Source organism: Pygocentrus nattereri, chromosome 4 (assembly GCF_015220715.1).
Source record: "Pygocentrus nattereri isolate fPygNat1 chromosome 4, fPygNat1.pri, whole genome shotgun sequence".
NCBI classification, from domain to species: Eukaryota; Metazoa; Chordata; class Actinopteri; order Characiformes; family Serrasalmidae; genus Pygocentrus; species Pygocentrus nattereri.
This window is the reverse complement of record NC_051214.1, coordinates 36,136,823-36,160,785: the sequence shown is the minus strand read 5'-3', so window position 1 is coordinate 36,160,785 and position 23,963 is coordinate 36,136,823. Positions and strand designations below refer to the sequence as shown.

General features: G+C 40.0%; 2 protein-coding genes across 2 annotated transcripts; both read right to left on the bottom strand.

Moving 5' to 3' along the window:
- Positions 1 to 966: 966 nt before the first annotated feature.
- On the bottom strand, positions 967 to 18,146 carry kif25 (kinesin family member 25). Its single transcript, XM_017682748.2, has 15 exons — positions 17,803 to 18,146; positions 17,507 to 17,572; positions 16,057 to 16,179; positions 15,811 to 15,946; positions 12,016 to 12,119; positions 11,239 to 11,321; positions 11,052 to 11,091; positions 10,884 to 10,951; positions 10,678 to 10,752; positions 10,356 to 10,499; positions 9,935 to 10,111; positions 9,052 to 9,206; positions 7,796 to 8,020; positions 6,446 to 6,601; positions 967 to 2,381 (listed from the first exon to the last, which is right to left on the bottom strand). The coding sequence occupies exons 1-15, from the start codon at positions 17,869 to 17,871 to the stop codon at positions 2,230 to 2,232; spliced, it is 1,773 nt and encodes a 590-aa protein (XP_017538237.1). The 5' UTR covers positions 17,872 to 18,146; the 3' UTR covers positions 967 to 2,229.
- Positions 18,147 to 18,549: 403 nt separating this feature from the next.
- acat2 (acetyl-CoA acetyltransferase 2) lies at positions 18,550 to 23,775 on the bottom strand. Its single transcript, XM_017682761.2, has 9 exons — positions 23,727 to 23,775; positions 22,900 to 23,034; positions 22,547 to 22,728; positions 21,950 to 22,067; positions 21,579 to 21,722; positions 21,276 to 21,398; positions 20,900 to 21,054; positions 19,937 to 20,047; positions 18,550 to 19,506 (listed from the first exon to the last, which is right to left on the bottom strand). The coding sequence occupies exons 1-9, from the start codon at positions 23,773 to 23,775 to the stop codon at positions 19,336 to 19,338; spliced, it is 1,188 nt and encodes a 395-aa protein (XP_017538250.1). The 3' UTR covers positions 18,550 to 19,335.
- Between the last annotated feature and the right edge of the window lie 188 nt (positions 23,776 to 23,963).

The window sequence follows — 23,963 nt, the reverse complement described above, 5'->3', positions numbered from 1 at the left end:
CTGCTAATATCCCACTTTGAAGTCGACATTATTATCGTAATAAATTATCATCGAAATATTATTACTTTCTTCTCAAAACATCACGATTTTATTCTAAAAAAGCGAAATATTACGACGTTATTCTCAAAGTCTACTATTTTTATTTTTATTAGTGGCCCTAAAACACCGTGCGAGCGCTTTCATTATAGATTATGCTGCATTAACATTTTACTACGACCTTAAAGCTTGTGGAAAATAAGCACATGGTTGCTTGATAGTCAGTAATACTCGACCTTGCCAGATTTATATTGTGCAAGCTGGCAGTACCACAGTTACCCCTGCTGAATAAAGACCATTACGATTAAAAAAAAGTTTTTTGCCTCCTAACATGAGGCCATTATAATGGTGACCATTCGCGACCACTAGTTTCCAAGTAGATTTAGAAATGTATCTGGAATCAGTCAATAGGTCACCTGCTAAATCATTCCCTTACATTATCAACCCACCAAGAAAAGCCAAAGCGCATTGCAAACCCCCAAGAACCAACAGAAACTCTTAATGGTTTCTATGTTCTCAGGGACGTTAACCTTATAATCCATTATTACGCAGTAATGTAAATAACGCAGGTATGAAGCAGATTGCGTAGTACTGCTGAAAACTGCTGACTGCTACCGTTATGATGGGCTTTCAGACCGCAAGTTGTAGTCGGGGATCACAAAGAACTCTACAAACCAAATGCTCATTATGTAAATACCTAGAAATAATATTAATTTAGTGTTAGTGACGTCTTTACAAATATTGATGTATATTCCCCGTTGAGTCTTATCCACTGATGAGAAGCAGTTTTGCAGACATATCGGCCAATGAAAGAAAAGTGGGCGTTCCTGATGTGGGCGTTACTGAGGTGGGCGTTCTTGTTTTACGGAAACGCCTTTCATTGCAATTCGGCTGTATTGGAAGTAATAAGACAGACAGCAGACAAGAAAAGAAGCTGTATGCAACGTTTTAATTAAGGTGAGATGTCATAGAATAAATAATGTATTCTGCATATAAAAAATTCACTTTCTATCCCATCTTCTAAGCCAGGTTTCCTCAAGCACAGAGTCCAGTTCAGTTTTCACAACACAGGGACATTAAACTGGACTCCAGACCGGGTCACCTTCATTCTAGGTCAGGGGTATGCAAACATATAGCACTACAGTTTTGTTGGGAAATGATCAAACCACGCTTGACTCCGTCCTTCCAGGACTGGAATATTTAACTAAAAAAGGGACACAGAATAAACAAGTAGGGCTACAGTGAAAAGGCATCAACAAGCACAAGTATGATATTCTAAAAAAGCACAGTCTACCACGTACTGCATGTCCGCTTAACATCAAAATGCTTTAAACATCATTATCTTGTGCTCCACTCATACTCTCAAAAAGATCTCGCGAGACACAGGGCTACTACTAACAGAACACTGACCAACTAAATGTTTCATTACAAAGTAATGGCAAACTAGGTCCCATTTAACTCAATTTAGTGTAACACAGTATGCCAAACATTGAAGAAAAATCACTGTGTTCACAGTTTTTCATTATTTTCATCATTTTCTTTTTCATTATTATTAAAATGAAGAACTACTGGTTCTTTTTTCCCTCTTTTCCAACTTATCAGAAGTCAGAAAAAATAAATATTATGATGTATCGTGTATTGTGAAAATTTCCTAAGTATCCCGATATATTTTTGCCATATCATCCAACTTGACATAAGACCTATCATTAGCCTACCAGTTTTATCCACAAAGGCCAAAGTGCCTGCAAGATTTCATTCCGTTAAAGCAGGAGCACAAAGAAAATAACTAACCAACAGTACGAAGACCAACAGACTGAACAAGTTAAATCAGGTGACTACAATGAATTTCAGCATTTCATTTCAGCAATTCATTTACAATGAATTGTAAACATCTTGTTGAATAAAGATGCACATTCTGGTGTAATCTGTTGGTTCAAATGTTCAGTTTGAAATCATCACATTAAAAACACATCATGTATACAGGACTTACATGCAACACTATTTACTCTTCAGTTAATGTTTTACACCATCACAGTTAACAAGATGCGATGTCTTGTGTTCAGCTTGTGATCCGTCACTTGACCAGAAGTCCTATCATGAAAACTCACATACAGGCCAGTCACTTAAGCTGTAAAACCCTTCCTTTCTGTCAGATTTTATGGCATGGCCTCTTCCATTGATCTCTCTGCTGGTTTACTTCATCTTTATTCCAGTGTTTTTCCTGCGTGGCGGGTCTCTCTGGATCTGTCGGGCTCTGGAGCCAAAGCCAAGAGACTGCAGAGACTCTGTCAGAAAGCGCTGAGTAGGAGACACACACAGCATCACCAGCAGCTTAGCATCCCCTCCTAGACAACAGGAGCCAAAGAAATATTTTAGTGGAGACGCAGAGAAAGTCCTTTCAACCTAAAACTGAAAGCCTGACACTGTTCTGTCACAGGTTTATCTCTGCCCACTGGGAGAACAAGTGGGTAGGCATTTGGTGTATCTCACAGCTAATTCAATGAGCTGTTTTTCTTCTAATTTCTTTTTCAACATATATTCTGCACCTAAAACTATGTTAACAGCCCTTTAGTATTTAAATGTGAACTGTCTGCTGTTTGAAACTGAATACACAGATTGTGAATGTACAAATTCTTATAAAGCATACTAATGCAAAACTGAAGTGGTACAATTTACCATCCACTTAATTTAGTCGTTTAAAAGTCTAGTCCATTCATAGTCCTGTTTACACACAAAGGCAGCTTAGTCTGACTCTACACTGTGAAATGCCCTCTTCATGACACTCCTGAGTTTAACCACATGTGAGTTTCCCACTGTTGAAAATATCAGCATCCCATTTTTCCCCCTCTTTCCATCTAAATATCTCATCACATCTCTTCCTAACAAAATGCTAAATCTGAGCTGTTACCTTCTCCCCCGAACAGTGTGGGACTTTTTTACCATTTGTGACTCATGCTTGTTTTGCGGTCATTAAGCTGTCATCACACAAAATATTTCAACCTGGTCCATGTTTTTATCACATTAAGCCTAGGTCAGCCTTAAAGACCTTAAATGAACCATGACAATTGAACTACAGTATGTTGTTTACATACAGTTAAACAGCAGTCTCAGTCACTGGCGTGCATGTATTTACACACACACACACACACACACACACACACACACACACACACACACACACACACCTCACATTTCTTCAAATATTTTATTATATGTTTTCATGGGACAACACTATAGAAATGTATATAGATTTACTGTCCACTGAAAATAACTCAACACACAGCCATTAATATCTAAATAGCTGGTAACACAAGTAAGCACACCTCACAGTGAACATGTCCAAACTGTCCTCAATTGTGTCGTTGTCCCTCCCTGGTGTTGTGTGACTTGTTAGAGTTACAAGGTTCCAGGTGTGAATGTGGAGCAGGGCTGTTAAATTTGGTGTTTTGGGTACAATTCGCTCATACTGGCCACTGGATATTCAACATGGCACCTCGTGGCAAAGAACTCTCTGAGGATGTGAGAAACGGAATTGTTGCTCTCCACAAAGACGCCTGGGCTATAAGAAGATTGCTAACACCCTGAAACTGGGCTATAGCATGGTGGCCAAGGTCATACAGCGGTTTTCTAGAACAGGTTCCACTTGGAAAAGGCCTCGCCAGGGTCGACCAATGTGTTCAGCATCATATCCAAAGGTTGGCTTCAAAAAATATACGCATGATTGCTGCCAGCATTGCTGCAGAGGTTGTCAGCCTGTCAGTGCTCAGACCATACGCTGCACAATGCATCAACTCGGTCTGCATGACCATCACCCCAGAAGGAAGCCTCTTCTGAAGCTGACGCACAAGAAAGCCCACAAACGGTTTGCTGAAGACAAGCAGTCCAAGAACATGGATTACTGGAACCATGTCCTGTGGTCTGACAAGACCAAGATAAACTTATTTTGCTCAGATGATGTCCAGCATGTGTGGTTGTGCCCTGGTGAGGAGTACCAAGACAACTGTCTCTTGCATACAGTGAAGCATGGTGGTGTTAGTATCATATTCTGGGGCTGCATGAGTGCTGCCGGCACTGGAGAGCTGTGGTTCATTGAGAGAAACATGAATTCCAACATGTACTGTGACATTCTGAAGCAGAACATGATCCCGATCCCCCTTATGGAAACTGCCAACTTATCCAACACGATAACAACCCTAAACACCCCTCCAAGATGACAGCTGCTTTGCTGAGGAAACTGAAGTTAAAGGTGATGGACTGGCCAAACCCTAAACCCAATCAAGCACCTGTGGGGCATCCTCAAACTGAAGGTGGAGGAGCACAAGGTGTCCACCAGCTCCGTGATTAGGGCTGCAACAAACGACTAATTTGATAGTTGAATAATCGATGGATTACTGAAACGAATAATCGATTATTCGGATTATGAATCACTACATTACCAAATAACTTTTATGTAGCTATTAGCTTTTAAACATAGCTTGAGGTTGTTTTATGCATTTGCAAACTAACAATGAAGACAAAGATGAATAACATTCAAGAATTCACTGTATTAATGAACTTTCATGCTAATAAAAAAGATTTTAAAAACTCCAATATATTTTTCCTGACCTGTCTAGGGTGTATCTGGGATAGGCTCCAGCACCCCCTATGACCCAGAAGGAGAATCGGCTTAGAAGATGAGGAAAGTCAGCATCTCTCTGTGCTCCTGTGAGAGGCCTGATCTCCTCTGAGAGCGGATATTCACCGCTGCAGAGGAGGCGCGCTCTGATGGAGCGGAGGGGAAAATGGCGAGTGTTTGTGGCAAACCTCTCTATACACAGTTAAATTTGAATGATTTTGTGTAAACGTGTCACTTCAACGGTAACGGTAGCCACGTGTGTTCACGGAGAACTGTCTACTTAAACTGTTGGAGAGTGGAGCCAAACGTTCAGAGAGAACAGAGACCTGTCTGGATCTCCTGTCTTCGCCCAATTTGACCGCACCGGCGGCCTCGACGTGAAGACGATGATGCGGTGTTTAAAAGTGTGAGCGTTATCTGAAAAGTGAACAGGGTCGCTGTGAATAATGGTTCTGTGTTCCAGCTCCATTAACGATTACAGAGAACCTACATTTCGAAATAGAAATGTTACAGCTCAGCTCACAACATGAAGTGCGACAGAATTTAACATCAACATTAGCCAACTAGCTAGCACGACTATCGCCGCGTCCCAAACCACACACTTCTGTACTTCACACACTACACTAATGAGCGCACTTCAAATGGCATGTGCGCTAATTTTACACACTACTTAGTGTGCGGGTTTGGACACGGCGTGTCTTACCGCGATGAATCTTCTTCGCAGTGAGCCGTTAAGTTTCCTCTTCAGACACTCCCGTCATGGAGGATGTGCTCCCAGCTAAGCTCGGCTTTACAAACAACAGCTGACAACCTTTTTCTGAGTTTAGCTCCTCACTTTTGAGGATTTTGTTTTACAAGAAGCCATCGCGCTGTTGTTAAGTCTCCAGTAAACGCAAATGTCAAAACATTCCTAGTGAGCGCGAGACAGACGTGTAATGACGTCAGCAACTAATCGACTACTAAATTAATTGCCAACTAATTTGGTCGTCGATTTTAGTCGACTACGTCGAATAACTGTTGCACCCCTATTCGTGATGTCATCATGGAGGAGTGGAAGAGGATTCCAGTAGCAGCCTGTGCAGCTCTGATGAATTCCATGCCCAAGAGGATTAAGGCAGTACTAGATAATAATGTTGGTCACACAAAATATTGACACTTTGAGCACAATTTGGGCGTGTTCACTGTGAGGTGTACTCACTTGTGTTGCCTGGTATTTAGACATTAATGGCTGTGTGTTGAGCTATTTTCAGAGGACAGTAAATCTGTACTGCTATACAAGTTGTACACTGACTACTTTAAGATATATCCAAGCTTCATTTCTATAGTGTCGTCCCATGAAAAGATATAATAAAATATTTGCAGAAATGTGAGGGGTGTACTCACTTTTGTGAGATACTGTATATGTAGTGTATCTATAAGCATGTAGTCACTGTTGGCAAACAAAACCTTGTAATTCTTTGCTTACATACTAAAACTGTGTCAAAATCCATGATATATACAAATGAACCAACATGACTTAGGATAAAATCTTGTTAGATTAATTTACATTGAAAGTTAAAAACTTTTTTCTTTCTCCTGTAAAGTTACTGTTTGGAATATACGAGACATGATATTTTGCATGCCCTGGGTCACATGTTTTGTTGATGTTTTAAGTTAAAATAAGTTCACATATTATCTACACAGAACACACTAAAATCTGTAAAAAATGTGGGTATATGTGTTATTTTTGGACAGCAACAATATTTTTTTTGTGATAGGTCTCCAAGATGTGTTTTGCACTGCATTTGTGCTCACCTATGGAGTCCTGCAGAAGGTGGGTGAGTTTGCTGTTGCGGTAGGGAACATGTGGCCTCTGCTCAGCCAGAGCTCCCAACACATCAGATAAAGCAGAAAGACTGCGGTTTATACAGGAGTTCTCCCACAGAGCCGCACCACTCACCCCTGACATGCCTATAACACAATCACATGTACTGTTGATTTAGTATCACAAAATTGACACCTTTTAGATCTATAACTGCAGGAAAAAATGTAAAACACATTACATGTACAACAATGCTGCTCAGGAAGAATTTTTTTATGACGCTGTATAACTTAGTTATAAATATGCAAAAAAAAGGACATACAAAATTCATGGTATGACATGGCTCCTGCTACTGTTTTAAACTCTGTGGCACACTTTTACAGACAACAATAAACAATATGTCATACAGTGTCAGAAACCACATAAGCCTATTTAAATTTACTTAACAACATTGATCTGGTTTATGTAATAATTTAGGTTCACAGTTTGCATTGTATAAGCTTCCATTATTATGTTCTGTTGCCTTGGAGAGCTCCTGCACCAAAACTAAAGAAGCAGACTGCTGGCCAGCTGTCATGGCATGTCGATTAAAGTCCCAGGAAACACAATGTAAAATATTACAAATGACTGACTGTAAAATTAAGCATTGTATAAAACATTCAGCAAAGTTGGAAAATAGAAGCTCAAAATTATGGCTTTCAAATCAATGAGACCTATCATGAAGAACTGTCTGAGTGTGGTCAAAATATTCAGATGTGCAAGTGTGACAGAACTTAAACTAAAACTCCTAGACTTGTTGTGGACCATGCTGTGTCCATGACTCACTAAAACATTATCCAGGTGTTATGTGGCAACATCTTAAAGAAAGTAATACTCTTAGTGACTTTACTGCTGGATGTGCATCCAGCGAATGCTGCCGTGGTCGGCTGAATGAACTGACAGGCACCAGGCATACAGATGAGCTAGGCCTGAAAGCTAACTTACGCTGGCTAGGTATGCTTTTGCTTGGTTGTTAGTTTCCCTGCTTTTTTCTGACTTGAATAGAGAGAAATCATAGAGGAACACAGCTTTGTTAAAGTGGTGTGGGCAGGAGGAGCCACATTGGAGGAGATATATTGGACAGATTGGTAAGGACCCTGCTTAAGGACATCTGACCCCAGATTTACATCAAAAGAAGAGAATTTTGGCAAAGTTCATTGGCTATTTGGAGGATAATGAAAAGTTATTCATAGGACATACTTTGTACATGTATATTGTGTACCTAAAGGGCGAGATTAATCTACTGTGAAAGAAAACCTGCTTTACATAAAGAGTTGAATTGATGAAGCTGTCTCCTTGCTTACCCACAGACTCGCTGCCAGCCAGGTCAACCAGTTGCAGCTTTGTTCTGATGGGCGTCTGGGAGATGCTGGGCCGAGGGGAGGGGCACGGTGATTGGCAGGGTGAGTGGTATGGGGAGGTGGCAGGGCTAGAGGAACAGGAGGAGGCGGCTCTGCGGCAGCGTGGACTCCACCACTCCTTCTGAGAGCCACGGTGGACATTCTTTTGGCCACCCTGCAACCTACGAGCTGCAATACACACACAAAGACAGAGTGAAGAGACGCCCAGAGCATTACACAATTGTATCAATTATAGTACCCATTCCAGTTCTAATGGGAATAACTGCAGATTTACACACTAATTTTTATTTCTGTTATCCTCTGTAATTCTCATTAATTTTTTTTCTGTTATGTGTGGTCAGTATGTTCATTTGTATTGTAGGTGGACAATGTAAATGCTCATGCAATTAATTTTTGTAAAACTGCTAGACTGAAAAACAGTTCATGATTCACATGTGTCTGTTGCACATAAAAAAGAACGGTCTTTAACATATTCATGAGCAAATAACTGACACATTGGAAACCAGTTTTTGAAGTCAGTGTGAAAATAAAAATCAAATCAAGTCAAAATCTGATCAAATCAAGCCACTTCTGCTGCCCAGATTCATGCTTCTCATCTGACAGACAGATTCTAATGACTTCTTCTCCTCATCATGCAGCTAAGTATGAAACCAATTATGAAGAATTTCTAAGAGAAAACTACTGGAGTGCAGCTTAACCCATTCTCTTTTAACAGCAGAGGCCTGATAAAGGATTGTTCATGCATGTGAATGTGTAGATAGCTTATTTTGGAGCTGTGTGAGAAATGAATGTCTTTAGAAGACTGTTAGAGTGTGTGGCATTTCAGATAAGGCTATCCTGAACTGACTGAAGAGCTGTAACTGTGTGTGCACTAGATAACTGTTTCTTTCATATTGGATGGAGTAGGTTCTAAAAGAAAAGTGCAACCAATTTCGCTAACAGAGTATGTGAATGTGTGTGGGTGTCTGTGTGTGTCTGTGTATGCGCTCATGTGTGCATCTGATGTGAGTGAGTGAAAGAAGAGACACTCGATTGGACCCAGTGCCATTGCAATAACTATCTTGGAGAGTGTGTGTGTGAGAGGCAGAATTTTCCAATTATACCTACTCTAAGGATACCGACCCTTCTTAAGGTGTGTGTGTGTGTGTGTGTGTGTGTGTGTGTGTGTGTGTGTGTATGTGTGTGTTAAACAGCCATACCCAGCGCCAGAGCATTGGGGCTTTTGGAGGTGACGGTGAGGGTGACAATGAGGTGGGATCTTGAGGAGTCTCTGTGCACCAGCGTGGGGCTGTGAGCCCTCAGCCTCAACACTGCACTGATCAACTGCATCACCTCTGCACACCTCTCAACCAACCTGACACAAAACACACATGCACACACACCTTCAGCTATAATTAAACACAATAAATTTAGCAACCTTGTTAAGCTGTTTTAAAATACTCAGTGTACACATACAGACATATGCAAAGGTTTTGACGCTCCTCATCAAATTACATGTAAAGTTAGTGAAAATAAGTAACACATCTTCTACAGAAAACACTTCTGGACATGTTTTATATGATTATGACATGATTGCACATGTTAATTCTGTATTAATGCAAATATTCGAACTATTACAAGAAAGAAAGTGTAAACGCAGTTGAGCATGGCTTCCTAATCATGTATTTGCACCAGTTTAATATCGGTAATAATCCTAAATCCAATAATACTAAACTTAAATGGTGTTGCTCATGGAATAATATTTGATCTTTGTTTTGTTTGGCACTGACAACTACTCTCAACAAACAACATGTGTATATTATCATGTGACACTGCTTCATAAATACAATAAGTGATGCAATGATTTTACCATCATTAAACCTTTAAGATAAAAAAAAAAAACAGCTACTAATTTAATATTACTAATAACTTCTCGATTAAATGTAATGAACATGATCTAACCAGACATATGCTAATCCATTTTAACATGTCCAGTGTAATTTGCTCTAAAATCTCTAAAGACATCACCAGTGAGACGTCAGGTTTGATAGGGTTAGAAGTGTGAGTGGAGGTTGAATGATGTGGGCTGGCAGCATTACTCACTCGTGTGTAAGACAGGGCACTTCACTGGTGCCTGTGCTGGTTGTGATGACTTCTCTTTTCACCCCCACTCTGGCTCCCTCCTCATCTTTGGCCAAGAGGTCTAACAGCTCATTATTATAAACCTCCACAACAGACATCTCCACTGTGTGACTCTCTGCAGGCTTCTCTGAGATCAACCTGGCAAATTAACACATGTACCAGCAGACATTCAAATCTATCCATATATATACAAATGGTCATTCAAAATATTTCCATTATTTAGGGAATAAGGCAAAATAAATGAGGAATAAGGAATAGTTAATAAATAATGTAAAAGATAACTAATATATTGTTATTATTGATATAAAATGTGCTGAATGCTATGCTTTAGGCCACTTGACCTCACAGTAAAGCAGAAACAATGTACTTTTTAATGCCTTACTTGAACAACTCATTTGCTGCTTTGGGGATGATGCCCTGCTGGGAGTTGTGTACAGGGACTGTAAGGTCCTCAGGTTGGGATCCAATCATTGTATATGTCTTTCCACTGCCTGTCTGCCCATAGGCCATGATGCACACATTATACCTGAATATGAGGGAGAATGTCAATAAGACCAATTACATCAGAACATCTCAGCAATAATAAAACAGACCAGCTAACTCTGTGAAATCTGGCCACTATAAAGAGACTGGAGAGTTGTTACAATTACTTGAACCAAACTTGATTACTCAATTAAAAAAAAAAACTACAAAACTACACTCACCCATCCAAGAGAGAGGTTAAAAGGGGTTTCACCTCTTCAAACACGGCATCCTGGGTGTCTTCGGGACCATGAACTCTGTATATTAAATCACCATTGTGACACACAGTAAAACACCCCTCCCCAAGCTTTGCATTAATGCAGTGCATATCTATTTATTCCATAAAACCATTCAAATTTATCTGGAACAGAAGAACTTGCCAAAGTACCTTTCAAACTCAAACATTTTGTTCATCACTGGACTCCCAGGTTTGGCGCAGTTCACAAGAACAGAATCCTGATAAACAAGTGCAACATAATTAAATCACAAAGCAGGTCGATAGTGGCCACGGTACTTTTATAGATCACATAAATATTAGAATAATCAGCTCACTCACATCACTGAAAGCCTGTACCACCACCTCTGATGATGAGGACCTTGAACAGTAAAGCATGATTTAATACATACTCTAGCTCCTCTGCACACCAAGCACAATTACATTGCTGTAAATACTGTTTGGTGAGAGTGGTAACAGACATTGCATCTGCACTGATAAAAAAGCACAACTGCACAACGGGTCTTACCCATTGGTTGATGGAACTTGACTGCAGTCAAAAGGCAGGATGGGGCGTACCCTGCAGTGCACTCTGATATTACCCCTCAACTCCTGACAAAAGAGGAAATGTAAGCGTTAAAAAAAGGTAAACTGTTTTAAAGCACACCAAGATAAATTCTAACCTTCTTATTCCAAACATCCAGTACAGTGGAAGTTTTTTTCCACATTTTTTTTGGTTTTATAGCTCTATAGAAGCAGGTATGTCACAACACTCACTTTTATATTTTATATTTGTAGTAAATTAAGCTTTGTTGATTAAACTTTGATAGATTCCTGCTTTACCAAACACAGCCATTCAAAAAGTTTGTTTATTTTGTTAAAAGTAGAATATTTAGGAGTGACAGTAGATGATCTATTAATTTTGCTATAGTATTGTTTTTAGTGATTTCAATAGATTTCACCTGTACTAGTCATTTGAATCAGGTGCATGAAAATGAACATATTCATTATTGTCAGGATGACAGAGCCAAAATAAACACTACAAATTCTCTGTTTAAAAAATTCCTTGTTTTTCTGTTTGCGACATTAATAAAACAAATATATAAAACAAATGTATAAAAAGCCTAAACAGCAGCTGTGTCGTTTTATTTATATTTATCATCTACTGCATTACCAGAGCCATACCCCATACAGCCAGTAAAGTTATTTCATACTATGTCATGATTAAATGGTGAGTTAACTGCCATGTAAACATTTGTTTATATCTCACAACATGATCAGCTCTTTGAGGAAATTAGGGACTTACAACCAGCGTATTGTGAAGCAGCCTCCTCCTCATCCTTTCTGTTCTACACCTCTCCTTCTCCTCCTGTAGGCCATGCTCCAGAATAGCCACCTGAGCTTGAAGCTCTATAAGAGCCAAATATACAACAAATATCCTTATACTTACAATCCATGACTTGAAGTGAGCTGTCAAACCTGGTCAAACTCAAACTTATACTACATTATGATAAAACAGAACATGAATCATCTTAATCAGACTATAAAGACAAATCATGAGCCACAACACTCATCAGAGATCTGCTTGTACTCGTTTGGCTCAATGTCAGTCTGAAGTTGAGATTAGATTCCTGACAAGTCTCTCAGCACCATGCTGTGCTGTGTATAACTGACTGTTCTATAAGACTGTGGATTTGCCCAGTAATCCTTCCCTGGACTTCTGCAACTGACTGCCACTGCATATTTAAAACCATTAGGAAGTGTTGAGCTGTACAATCAATAGCTTTATAAACAGGGATGCGTCAATATGGGAACTGTAGGCATTTTTCATGTATGTACACTACATTGCCAAAAGCATTCGCTCGTCTGTCTTCACACGCATATGAACTTGAGTGACATCCCATTCTTAATCCATAGGGTTTAATGTGATTTTGGCCCACCCTTTGCAGCTATAACACCTTCAACTCTTCTGGGAAGGCTTTCCACAAGGTTTAGGAGTGTGTTTATGGGAATTTTTGACCATTCTTCCAGAAGTGCATTTGTGAGGTCAGACACTGACATTGGACGAGAAGGTCTGGCTCACAGTCTCTACTCTAATTCATCCCAAAGGTGTTCTATCAGGTTTAGGTCAGGAGTCTGTGCAGGCCAGTCAAGTTCTTCCACACCAAACTCACTCATCCATGTCTTTATGGACCTTGCTTTATGCACTTGTGCACAGTCATGTTGGAACAGGAAGGGGCCGTCCCCAAACTGTTCCCACAAAGTTGGGAGCATGAAACTGTCCAAAATCTCTTGGTCTGCTGAAGCATTAAGAGTTCCTTTCACTGGAACTAAGGGGCCGAGCCCAACTCCTGTAAAAAAACTGATTCCATGAAGCTCTCTCTCTCTCACTGTTCTTGAGCTAATCTGAAGGCCACGTGAAGTTTAGAGGTCTGTAGCAATTGACTCTGCAGAAAGTTGGCGACCTCTGCGCACTATACGCCTCAGCATCCGCTGACCTCGCTCTGTCATTTTCCATGGCCTAGCACTTTGTGGCTGAGTTGCTGTCGTTCGTAGTTGTTTCTACTTTGTTATAATACCAATGACACGACTGTGGAATATTTAGTAGCGAGGAAATTTCATGACTGGACTTGTTGCACACATGGCATCCTATCACGGTACCATGCTGGAATTCACAGAACTCCTGAGAGCGAACCATTCTTTCAGTCTGCAGTCTGCATGTCTAGGTGCTTGGTTTTATACACTTGTGGCCATGCAAGTGATGAATTCAATGATTTGGATGGGTGAGTGAATACTTTTAGCAATACAGTGTATCTGAGGTCAATACATAAACTTTTATAAAATATAGGTTAGATCCACTTGGATCAGAGAAATGTAATCCTATTTGTAGAGGGTTATAAATAAAGTAAAGTGAATAAACTACAGATATTTTACCGCAGTAGCACAGCATCATCTAAACATTCGACTGTTGTGGAGCACAATAAATAAATCACCAACTTGGCTGAAATCATCTGCTCTGCACAGATAGCCAATTATCTGCCATTAACTGTATGATTCTGATGTCATTGTGCATCCCTACTTGTAACCTATTGTGACATATTAAAGTTTAGCTAGATGTGCATTTCCTAAAGGAACTGCAAGAGTGCTTGAAAACAGCTGCAAGTGTGTGTGTTTGTGTGTGTTTCTGTGTTTCTGTGTAGGTGAACAACACCTCCTTAGGTATGTGTCTGTCTGTGTGTATCTGTGTGGTGTGAGTGAGAGGGAGAGATGTATGTGATTGGGGGTGGGGGGGTGGGGGGTCATTCAAATGAACTGTCACTCTGTTATTATGCAGCTCTTAGTGGAGAAGCCTTGTTTGAGTCCGATTTGCACCCTCTGAACAAACAGTCATAATGTTTACTCTATCGCTTAACTGGATAGATGGTGGGAGATAAAACCCCTTGAGGATTATTTTGGTGTAATGTTGTCTGTATCGAGAAGAAAATGTCTGAGTTATGACAAGTTAAACACAGAGAAAATCTTGAAATAAACAGATTCTGATTTTGAGAAATTTACTTGGGAGTGAATGGGGCAGTTTTCTGTGCCTAGTGCCAAACAAATGCTCATAACTCTAAAGCTAACTGATAAAATGATGAGATATTTTGAGGTTTCAGAAAGGACAAGTTTCTCTACCATTTACAACTGAAATGGAGTTCCTAGCGTGACCGCTGTGTCTGTGAGACTGAGTGGCCGCTGTGACATCATCGATGTCAGTTAGAATTTGAAGTTCTGAACATTCCGACATTCATTCTTATAGGAGGTTTTTCATTTTTAAACTTAATTTTATTAAAAACTACCAATCCCATCGACTCCAAAAATACATAGCACAAGTCACAGTGCCGAGACTTTCGAAACGCAGTTTGAACGGAGTCTGTATGTTAAGCGGTTCAGGCTGTATAAATCGCAGAAAAGTGTGGAAGAAGAATAAGAAGTATGAGAGGTAACAATAGAGGGCTTTTTCAAGCACACTAATTACTGTATGAAGGCCAATTAATGGAATGGACCACAACAGGACCGCCCCACATATTATTTGGGTAGTGGATCATTCTTAGCACAGCAATAAAACCAACATTGTACTGGCATGTTAGTGCCTGGTGCTTGAATAAGTGTATCAGGTGAAGCAGTGGCATTTTTAAACAGCCCAGTGTAAGGGTTGAGAACAGTGTGTCTACCAAAAGTACCCAACCAGCAGTGGTCCTATAGTCAGAAACTAACCAATGATGAAAGGCTAGGGTTGAAAAAGATGTGAGCTGTAGTCTCACAGTGTATTAACCTAGAAAGTGTACCAACAGGGTAGGTTTGTCTAATACGGTGAACAGTAAGTGCCACTGTTATATATATTGGTATTAGCCTTTCCATTGATGGATGGGGTGGGGGCTGATGAATTGTGAAGCAACAGATGGGCTATGTTCAGTGACTGTAAATCAGCTCAGTGGACCCATATGCAAGGTGTTTCTGATAAACATATGTTATAATAAATGTGACTTCCAATCGGAGCGTGAGGAGCTCAGGCTCATCGCTGAGAGTGAAGGATGATTCAGAGCTTTGCATCTGTGTGCATGTGGGTGACAAAGGATAATATCCACGAGTCTTGTGGGAGCTTGTCACCATGGAGTCCAGGTGACGCATAGGACACATGACCTTGCTGACAGCAGCTTTAGCCGGGCTGGGGGGGGAGGGGGACAGGAGGGATTAGTTCTGAAACACCCTTCTTAGCTTCTGTCACAGCACACCACTGACTCTACATAACACTGTGGATTGATATGAGTGAGGTGGAGTGAGAGAGGTGAGCAGATGGAAGGACAGTGATGAAGAGTGGTTTTGCGATTTAGAGAAAAGAGTATTAGGGGGTCCAAGGGTCCTGACCAAGCAAAACAGGTGACCTGGCCATAAGGTATAATCCAATCATACTAAGTACTCTATGTATATTTTGACTGAAATATAGTCATAGTAAACGTGTCCTGTTTTACAATGTACACTGGTGTTGATGTAGAAGTAACACACTGGATAAAACATCAGAGATGTGGAGGTCAATAAATAATTCATTGCTTTAAACACTCACTCTGGATGTCATCACCCTGGTAAGCCTGGACAGCTGTGCAAGACACTTGCTCCAACAGCTGTTTGCTCTGCTTCTCCAGTTCTGTGGCAAAGCCCACGTATACAGCAAAAACATCTTGCAAATCTTGTTTCAGATCCTGCAAATAGCATTTGAATAGCAACTCCCTTAATATTACTGACATGAGACACAATAAACATGAGCAAAAATAATTTCAAGTAAGTTGAGTTCTTTCTTTTGTGGCATTACCTGCACTTCTGAGAGAAGTACGGCAAGGGCAGCGCGAGTTCTTTTTTGCACATTTCCCTGGTGTTGACAGCGCCTTTTTGCTGATATTTCCTCCTCTTGATCCCGCCGAAGTTTCCCCATGCACTTGAAAAAGTTAAGAAGATGCATGTGTTAACTAGGTGACACTGGAACAACAACAAAAAATGACACCAATACTGGCATTGTCAAATTATTGTGACAAATTCAGCATTTCGCTAAATGTCCACATGCAGATCAGTGGTTTCTTCAAAAATCAAGCGTATGAATAGGGAATTTGTCTCCCTCTGCTTCAGTACACCACTCCAACTCATCCTAAAGCTAATGAATGGATCCTGGAGGGCTATATACCCTTCGAGCTGAACCCTGACATTAGGTATGGTGACCTTAAATTCATGTGCAGCTCCAGAACATCCAATTCAAGTAACTCTTACCTATTGAGATTATACAAGATGTGTTCATGCACAACTGAACACCTGCATCCTACAGTAGCTGAATTGACTAATTAGTCTGAATGTATAATGAATCTGCGATTTTAGGTATTTTGTGCAAATTTGACAAAGGCATTTCTGTAGTTCTGAATCAGAGCCTTTGATATCATGCCCTCAGGTTTAACCTGAAAATCCATTCATTATGTCGGTAAGCAAATCAAGTACCATTGAACACCTGTCGTCTCGAGGCAAACCTCTTAACTCTGAGTGAAACCATCTGTCAGAAACAAATCTTTAACACCAACACGGGTCCGTCTCCAGTTTACAGATGGAGATAAAATATCCAGTTAAAGGAATTATTAGTTAAGTTATGGAAAGCTGGGAAAATGTGCCTTTTTATGTTTTTGTGTTTCTATTTCCACAGAAACACTAAAGGAAACACCAAAGGAACTTTTATATCTTATAAGAATCATACATTAAATTTGGATAATTATACTGGACATAACACAAATATTACATATATTACAATATGACAGTGTCACTGGGATGTTATATGGAGGAGAAAATGTTATGGATTACTATGGCAGGGTAACAACAGAAATCTTAAGTTTTTTACAGTATTTTTATAGTAACATAAATAAAATGGTCTTTGTCAGCTGTAGAAATAATCTGTATTTGCCCTGGGAAGTCCATCTCTTTCCATTTAGACAAAATTCTCTATTAAAAAACTGATAAAAACAACAACAATAACATACAGCAGCAGAGCTGAATGAAGGTAATCATATCAGTCATAAGCGGAAAGCTGTCACGTTACTCGTTTGTACTGATTTAGTACAGAGTATCAGTCACTGGGAAGATATTTTAGACATAAAGTAAATTTAGTTACAAATAACAAATAAATCTAAATCTTAAATCCCGTCATGTCTGTTAGAAAAACAGTAAGCTAAGCGTGTGATTCAGTCCTACATCCACCTCCAACATAACTACATCACTTCTTTGTTTACCTCAGCAAGTCTCAGGTGAAGAAGAGCGTTCTCCGTCTCCAGCTCCAGTATCCGTTCCTCTTTACTCTGTTATACAACAGTAATAACAGAGTGTGGATATATTTCAATTGGAACAAAAAGGAAACCGAGTTTGATTGAGTTTAAACACAGACATTTATCATCCATGTTGCCACAGACGTTGTATCCTGGGAACACGACGGTCATTGTGGGTCTGGTGTCTGAGGAGCTAGCTAGCTAACTTTACGGTCCTCTGGGACAGTAGTTGTGAAGTTACAGCCCGTCGAAAAGTCACTTACCCGAAGTTTGTGCTCTAGAAGGTGCACTTGGTGAGCAAAAATCTGGTCTCTGTTAATAAAAAGCGGCATTTTATAAGGCTGTTAGTGCAGAAAGTAAAGTTCCTCGGGTCCAGAGCTGGAGTCTAATCCGATTAGACGCCTTCTCATAGGCAGTCCTGCGCTCACTAGCCTATTTGGCCGGTGGGGCAAAACACCGGCTCTGACCCTCCTGTTCTGCTGTCTGTCTGTTTTTTTATTGGTCATTGTGGCGAATCCAGCTTTGGCCCTATTTGCCCCTGCAGATATATAGACTACTGTGTCTGAGATAAAGTCAGAGCCCACACTGTATATAGTTACATAGCTGATGTTTCCTACCACACACAATAAACTGATCTCTGTGTTTCTCTTTACAGTTTGGCGCCACCTACTGTCTTTATCTTTCTCGCTCTCATCAGCACAGGGCCGCTTCTCTACAAGCGCTCTAGAATGTACTAAAGTTAAGAAACGAAATTCAGTTTTTAATATTTTTCTTGCACATTGCATAATATCATTAGGGTGGGAATGACTCTAATGATTATGCTACTGTTCAAAAGTTTGAAACCACGTTATTAATAATAATTCATAGAATTGTTATACATAGAAACACAGTAGTAATAAGTAATAAGTAAAACTAATGTGTTAAAGTATATAACAGAATAACTTGTAATATTATACAGTACACGTTTTCTAGAAAAGCGGTACATTTCATCAGAATAACAGAGCACAAGGTCTCATGTTGCGTTCTTTATTTACTGAGGAAATACAGTCAAGGTTAGATATGTAAACACATTTTCCCTTCAGTTTTCAAGCCAACACCATATTACAGTATTCAGCATTACACTTTTCACAAAGCTGACTACAGGAAGCGCAGAACAGAGGCTAGTTCAGCCTTATGGCACAAAGTAGTCTAAGGCAATTCTATGGTATCTTCTTGGTTCTGTTCTGCTGAGTGTACTATTCCTCTGAGGACCAGTACAGCAGGCATCACTAACCTGCATAGGACCATTGCTAGTGGAAGCTCTGAATGAGGCCCTGGCGCTGTTAGCCATAAGGTGTAGCTCCTATAGCACAACAGTATAGCCTCCCTGGTTTGATTAATGTGAAATGGAATGTCTAAAGTCTTCAACATGAATACATTTCATACAGTACACACAGTATAAGACTGCTCAGTCAGTTTTTTCGAGTAGGTTCACTGTAGGTGTTTTAAAGTTTTAACTTCATCACCAACATTGCGCTCTAAATAAACATCAGACAAAGAGGTAACTAGAGTTAGTATGCTCCACCAATAATCTTATGTCCTGAAGTTGTACAGCATGCCTTGTGGACCTTTTTTATAGGTGGATTTTTAATTAAATAACCATGGACTTTCTGGACACTGCTTCATAATGATATTTAACATATGACAAGATTAGAAAAATAAAGTTTATGAATTGAAAAACAAAAATCAAATAGTGTAAGATTCATAAGTGACTCAGGCTTCTGTAATAACATCTCGTTGTGTGAGAAAACAGTGTCTTAGACTCTCTCTACACACATAGCAATTCCCATTCCACCACCGATACACAAAGCAGCAACCCCTTTTTTGCCCCCAGTCCTCTGGAGCGCATGCAGTAGGGTCACCAACACCCTGCAGCCAGACATACCCAGGGGGTGTCCCAAAGAGATAGCCCCTCCGCTAACATTCACCTGCAGCCCAAAAACAACACAGGACAGGCATCAGTACAGGCACAACAACGACTGTAAGAAGATTTTATGATATTATGCAAAAAGCTCAACTTGCAGATTTTACATTATAATTCGGACTCTTCAACGTGTGGTAGGAGTATGAGAGGAGACTCTGTGACTGGTAGAGTGAAGAGAACTCTGAGAACCTGGGCTGAAGTTCTGCTTTTTTAGTTTAAAGCAGTGGAGCACTGTTCCACAGCCTAGGGCTGTGGTGCTTTATGCTCCTCTAGCTGACACTCGGCATTGGACGTTGTGACCTTAAGCTCATGTGAGGCTGCTCAATAACATCCCATTCTGTTGCCAATGCTTTTCTATACAGATTAATTACAAGATTTGTCAGCAAAAGGTGCACCTTAAAGTAGTTGAAATGAAATGAAATGAAATGAAACACCTTGTCTGGGTTCAGGCCAAGCTCCTGTATCACCGCCACAGTCAGAGCAGCAAAGGCTTCATTGATCTCATACAGATCCACTTCAGCCAGCTGCCAGCCTGCCTTCTCCGTCTGGTGAGAGAGAGGACAGGAATGCTTAATCACAGCAGTAACACAGAACGGTTACAGAGCAATAACAAAAAATATATCTACATACAATCTTTAAAAAGATGGTTCTTCAAGGGACTTTTTAGCAAAGAAAATGGTTCTTAAAGTTCATGAACACTCAAAGAACCCTTTGCATAATTTTTACATCATGAAAGTGTTCTTCTGATTAATAGAGAAAGTGCTGTAGATGGTTCTATATAGAACCTTTAAAAAAGGATTCTTCTGTTGTTACAAGCTTGATATTGAAACAACAGAAGAACCCTTTCAGGTGCTACTCCAGCACATTCTTAACAAACCTTTCATGGTGCAAGGAACCCTTTGATCATGCAAAGGGTTCTTTGAGTGTTTTTATAGAACCATTTTCTTTACTAAAGAACCCTTGAAGAACCATCCCCTTAAGTGTCTCTTCACAACTGTATAAATCTATATCAAGGCAATCATTTTAAAACCAAGAGTGAATTTTCAGTTGAAAAATGGAAACATTTTCAATAATAATAATAATAACAACAACAACAGCATCAACAACAACAACAATAATAATGTGTATATAAAAAAATATTAATTTCAAAATGCATTATAGATTAATTTAATAAATTTCCTTTTTTTCATGATATGTATTGTTGAGTCTACTTAATACCTGCAAGAAATATCAATGCTATGTTATGATCAATAACAACTTCACTAGAGACACAATTCAAAACCATGTAACACTCAAAAACAAATGGATATACAGCATTTTGGATTGAAACTGTTTTATTTTAGCAGTTGAAAAGTAATAGTTCAGTAGTTGTATTATCTTGATAAAGACACACTCACTGCTTTTCTGATGGCTGAAATTGGCCCTACGCCCATGATGGATGGGTCAAGGCCAGTCTGAGCCCATGAGATGATCTGTGCCATTGGCTGAAGGCCCCTTCTCTGAGCCTCTGATTGGCTCATGAGAACAGTGGCTGCAGCACCATCATTCACCCCTGTGAGGAGGGAGGAGGACTGAAATAACAACCGCAGCAAATAATCAACAGCACAGAGCACCACAAAGGAGATGTGGCATGATGTTCCATTACCTACTGCACATCTTTTATTAATTATTACATGTTCATCTTGCTGAGCAACACTTCGAAGTGAGTTGCTTTGGTGCCACTTCAGTCAAATCATCAGTGGAGTTCAGTGAAGATCATTGATGTGTATCTACCTGATGCATTGCCAGCAGTGACTGTACCAGACCCGTCCTTCACAAAAAAGGGCTTCAGTTTAGACATGGCATCTACGTTACTACCATGGCGAGGGAATTCATCAACTTTCACTTCTACTGGACCTAACAAAGATTTTAAAAAATGAATTACAATCATTTATGCTCAAATGATCTTTTTTCATTTTCTTCAGTTAACAGTTTCAATGAGTTGCATTAATATTAGACTACAACTTTTCTCACTGTACAATTTGAATTGTTTTATGATGTCCAAACCAAGCTAAAACATCAGATACAGCTTATTACCTTTTACTGAAGGAACGATAACTGGCACAATCTCCTGATCAAAGTAGCCGGCCTTCTGAGCTGCCTCAGTTCTGCTCTGTGAGGTGAAAGCATACTGGTCTTGAGCTTCTCGAGTAACACCCCACTGCTTAGCCACATTCTCCGCTGCAAGGAGACAACAAGAAGCCCAATAACCATACATCAGTGACCTTGAAAAACCTGTCTGTTCATCTGGCTGATTGCTGGCCATGTGCTAACATACAAAGGTTGAGAAAAGTTGAAAAAGGTTGCTGCCAGGTCAGAGTCTATTGCAGGGTTAATGTAAATTAAAGTGTTGTTAATCAAGGCCATGGCCATTGTAAATTCCACTTTAAAGTCCTGATCAGACTTACCTGTGATACCCATGTGGCAGTTGTAAAAAGCATCAGTGAGTCCATCAGCCATTACAGAGTCCTGCAGTAAAGCATCTCCCATCTTTATCCCTGACCTCATTTGCACGGTGTGAGGCGCCTGAGATTTAAAGTGCAAGTTAATAAGTATATTCAACTACCTATTTGTGTGGTGCCAATGTACATGCACAATTTCCACAAAATAATCTCTTTAATTCTTTAATGCTCTAGCAAATTAACTAGATGTTTCTGTCTTTTAATGTACTATTCTTTAATAGCATGATTTCTCTGTGCTGCTATTATATTTATTTTTGCCTTTTACCATCACTCTGATGAAAAGATTAATTAATAATTAATGAACTAGTCAACCCTCAGCCTTGCCATCTGAATTCCATTCAGAATCTATCACAGTGTATCCAACAGTAAATGGAGCATCATTTTCTTTTTTTACAGTTTTTGTGAGTTCACACTGGGACTTCAACATATGGTGGACATATGAGGGGATACTGATTGAGGAAGGGAAGAGAATTTGAGAATAAAACTAGTAGAACTAGTAGACTAGTAGAATAAAATAATCCAAAACACAGTAATGTCACCTACCCGGCTCATGCTCTCCATGCCCCCTGCTACGACCACAGTTGACTCTCCCAACATGATGGACTGAGCTCCAAGACACAGAGCTTTCAGACCAGAACCACACACCATCTGACAGCTCCATGCAGGCACAGGATATGGGATGCCTGCTCCAACGCTAGCCTGCCTTGCGGGGTTCTGCCCATGACCTGAGGAAAGCAGGAGTAAAGCTCACTATGGGCTTAAGCCTTCAGTCCTGTACTTCTTTAGAATTAACTTCACAGTTGTTTATTTCACATTCAATATGCAGGAATGCAGACAAAATAGCAAAAACTGTGCCCTGTGCAATAACTTACAGTATATGCAATAACTAAGTTTACCTGCAGTGAGCACATGGCCCATGATGACTTCAGATACTTCCTCTGGCTTTACACTGGCTCTCTTCAGTACATCCTTAATGACTACTGCACTCAAGTCATGAATTGGCACAGTTCTTAATGCTCCATTAAATGACCCTTTCAATGAAAGAAAAGAATATTTGTCTTTAAAATGGTTGTATATTTTACAAATCCTGCATGCTTTTTCCCCCATGTAACATTTTCACATTTTAACATCACTCTTATACATCACTGAAAGTTTTTTTTTCTTTATCATGATTATTTTCAGCAAAATATTTCTACACTAAAGATGATTAGCTTCAGTGTCAATGAGGTGAGATGCTTTGTAATACGCTACATAAAACTACACTGCAAATAAACGTGCTGCAGCGGGCGAAGCCAGTCCATCATTTAATGCTCTGACATTTTCATTAACATTAATTCAATAGTCCTACGTCAGTAGACTCGCTTACACCATCGGCGGTGGTTCGTGTTCAGCCAATTAGAAGCCAGCGTTCGGTATCGTCCTACTGTAGCTCAGCCAATCACAGCTGGGGGGAACTGGAGAGAACGTTAACGAGCCAATGAGAACCGCTTTACGACTCCGCGGCGCTGGCAAAGACGAGGTTAAAGCTTTAGCTAATTAAATATATAGCGTTATATGCCTACATTTGCATTAGAGCGATGTAGAGAAACGACGTTCAGTGTTACCGGCAATCAAACATGGAACTATACAAACATAAACGTGTACTGCTTCCTCGTCCAACCTGTCAGCCGACAACCGCCGAATAGCGACGACTCAGAAGTCCGAGAAGAGTGAGCTACATTACCTATAGCAGTCCTGGCAGCAGACACTATTACAACTGGCTCGGTGTTCATTTTCCTCCGTTCAGTGCTGACTCTACATACACTACTCGCTAGAAGTCAGTCCCAGTCAATTTATTGCTGACTGCCCTCCCACAGAAGATCGCGATTAGCATGCCACTGCTTTCATTTGTTGAGAGAGGATCATAGACTGAGGGAAAATGCAGTAAGCCTTTTTTTTGGCACCATCTACAGGCCCGGAT

What these genes read in the sequence shown, in the direction of transcription:
- acat2 (XM_017682761.2), bottom strand. Translation starts at nt 23,775, where the DNA reads ATGAACACCGAGCCAGTTGTAATAGTGTCTGCTGCCAGGACTGCTATA. An exon ending in TGCTGCCAGGACTGCTATAG is followed by an intron (nt 23,035 to 23,726) that starts GTAATGTAGCTC and finishes TTTCATTGAAAG; the next exon opens with GGTCATTTAATGGAGCATTA. An exon ending in CTGCCACATGGGTATCACAG is followed by an intron (nt 21,723 to 21,949) that starts GTAAGTCTGATC and finishes GTCTCCTTGCAG; the next exon opens with CGGAGAATGTGGCTAAGCAG.
- kif25 (XM_017682748.2), bottom strand. Translation starts at nt 17,871, where the DNA reads ATGCCGCTTTTTATTAACAGAGACCAGATTTTTGCTCACCAAGTGCAC. An exon ending in TGGTACAGGCTTTCAGTGAT is followed by an intron (nt 10,952 to 11,051) that starts GTGAGTGAGCTG and finishes CTTGTTTATCAG; the next exon opens with GATTCTGTTCTTGTGAACTG. An exon ending in CCCCAATGCTCTGGCGCTGG is followed by an intron (nt 8,021 to 9,051) that starts GTATGGCTGTTT and finishes TGTGTATTGCAG; the next exon opens with CTCGTAGGTTGCAGGGTGGC.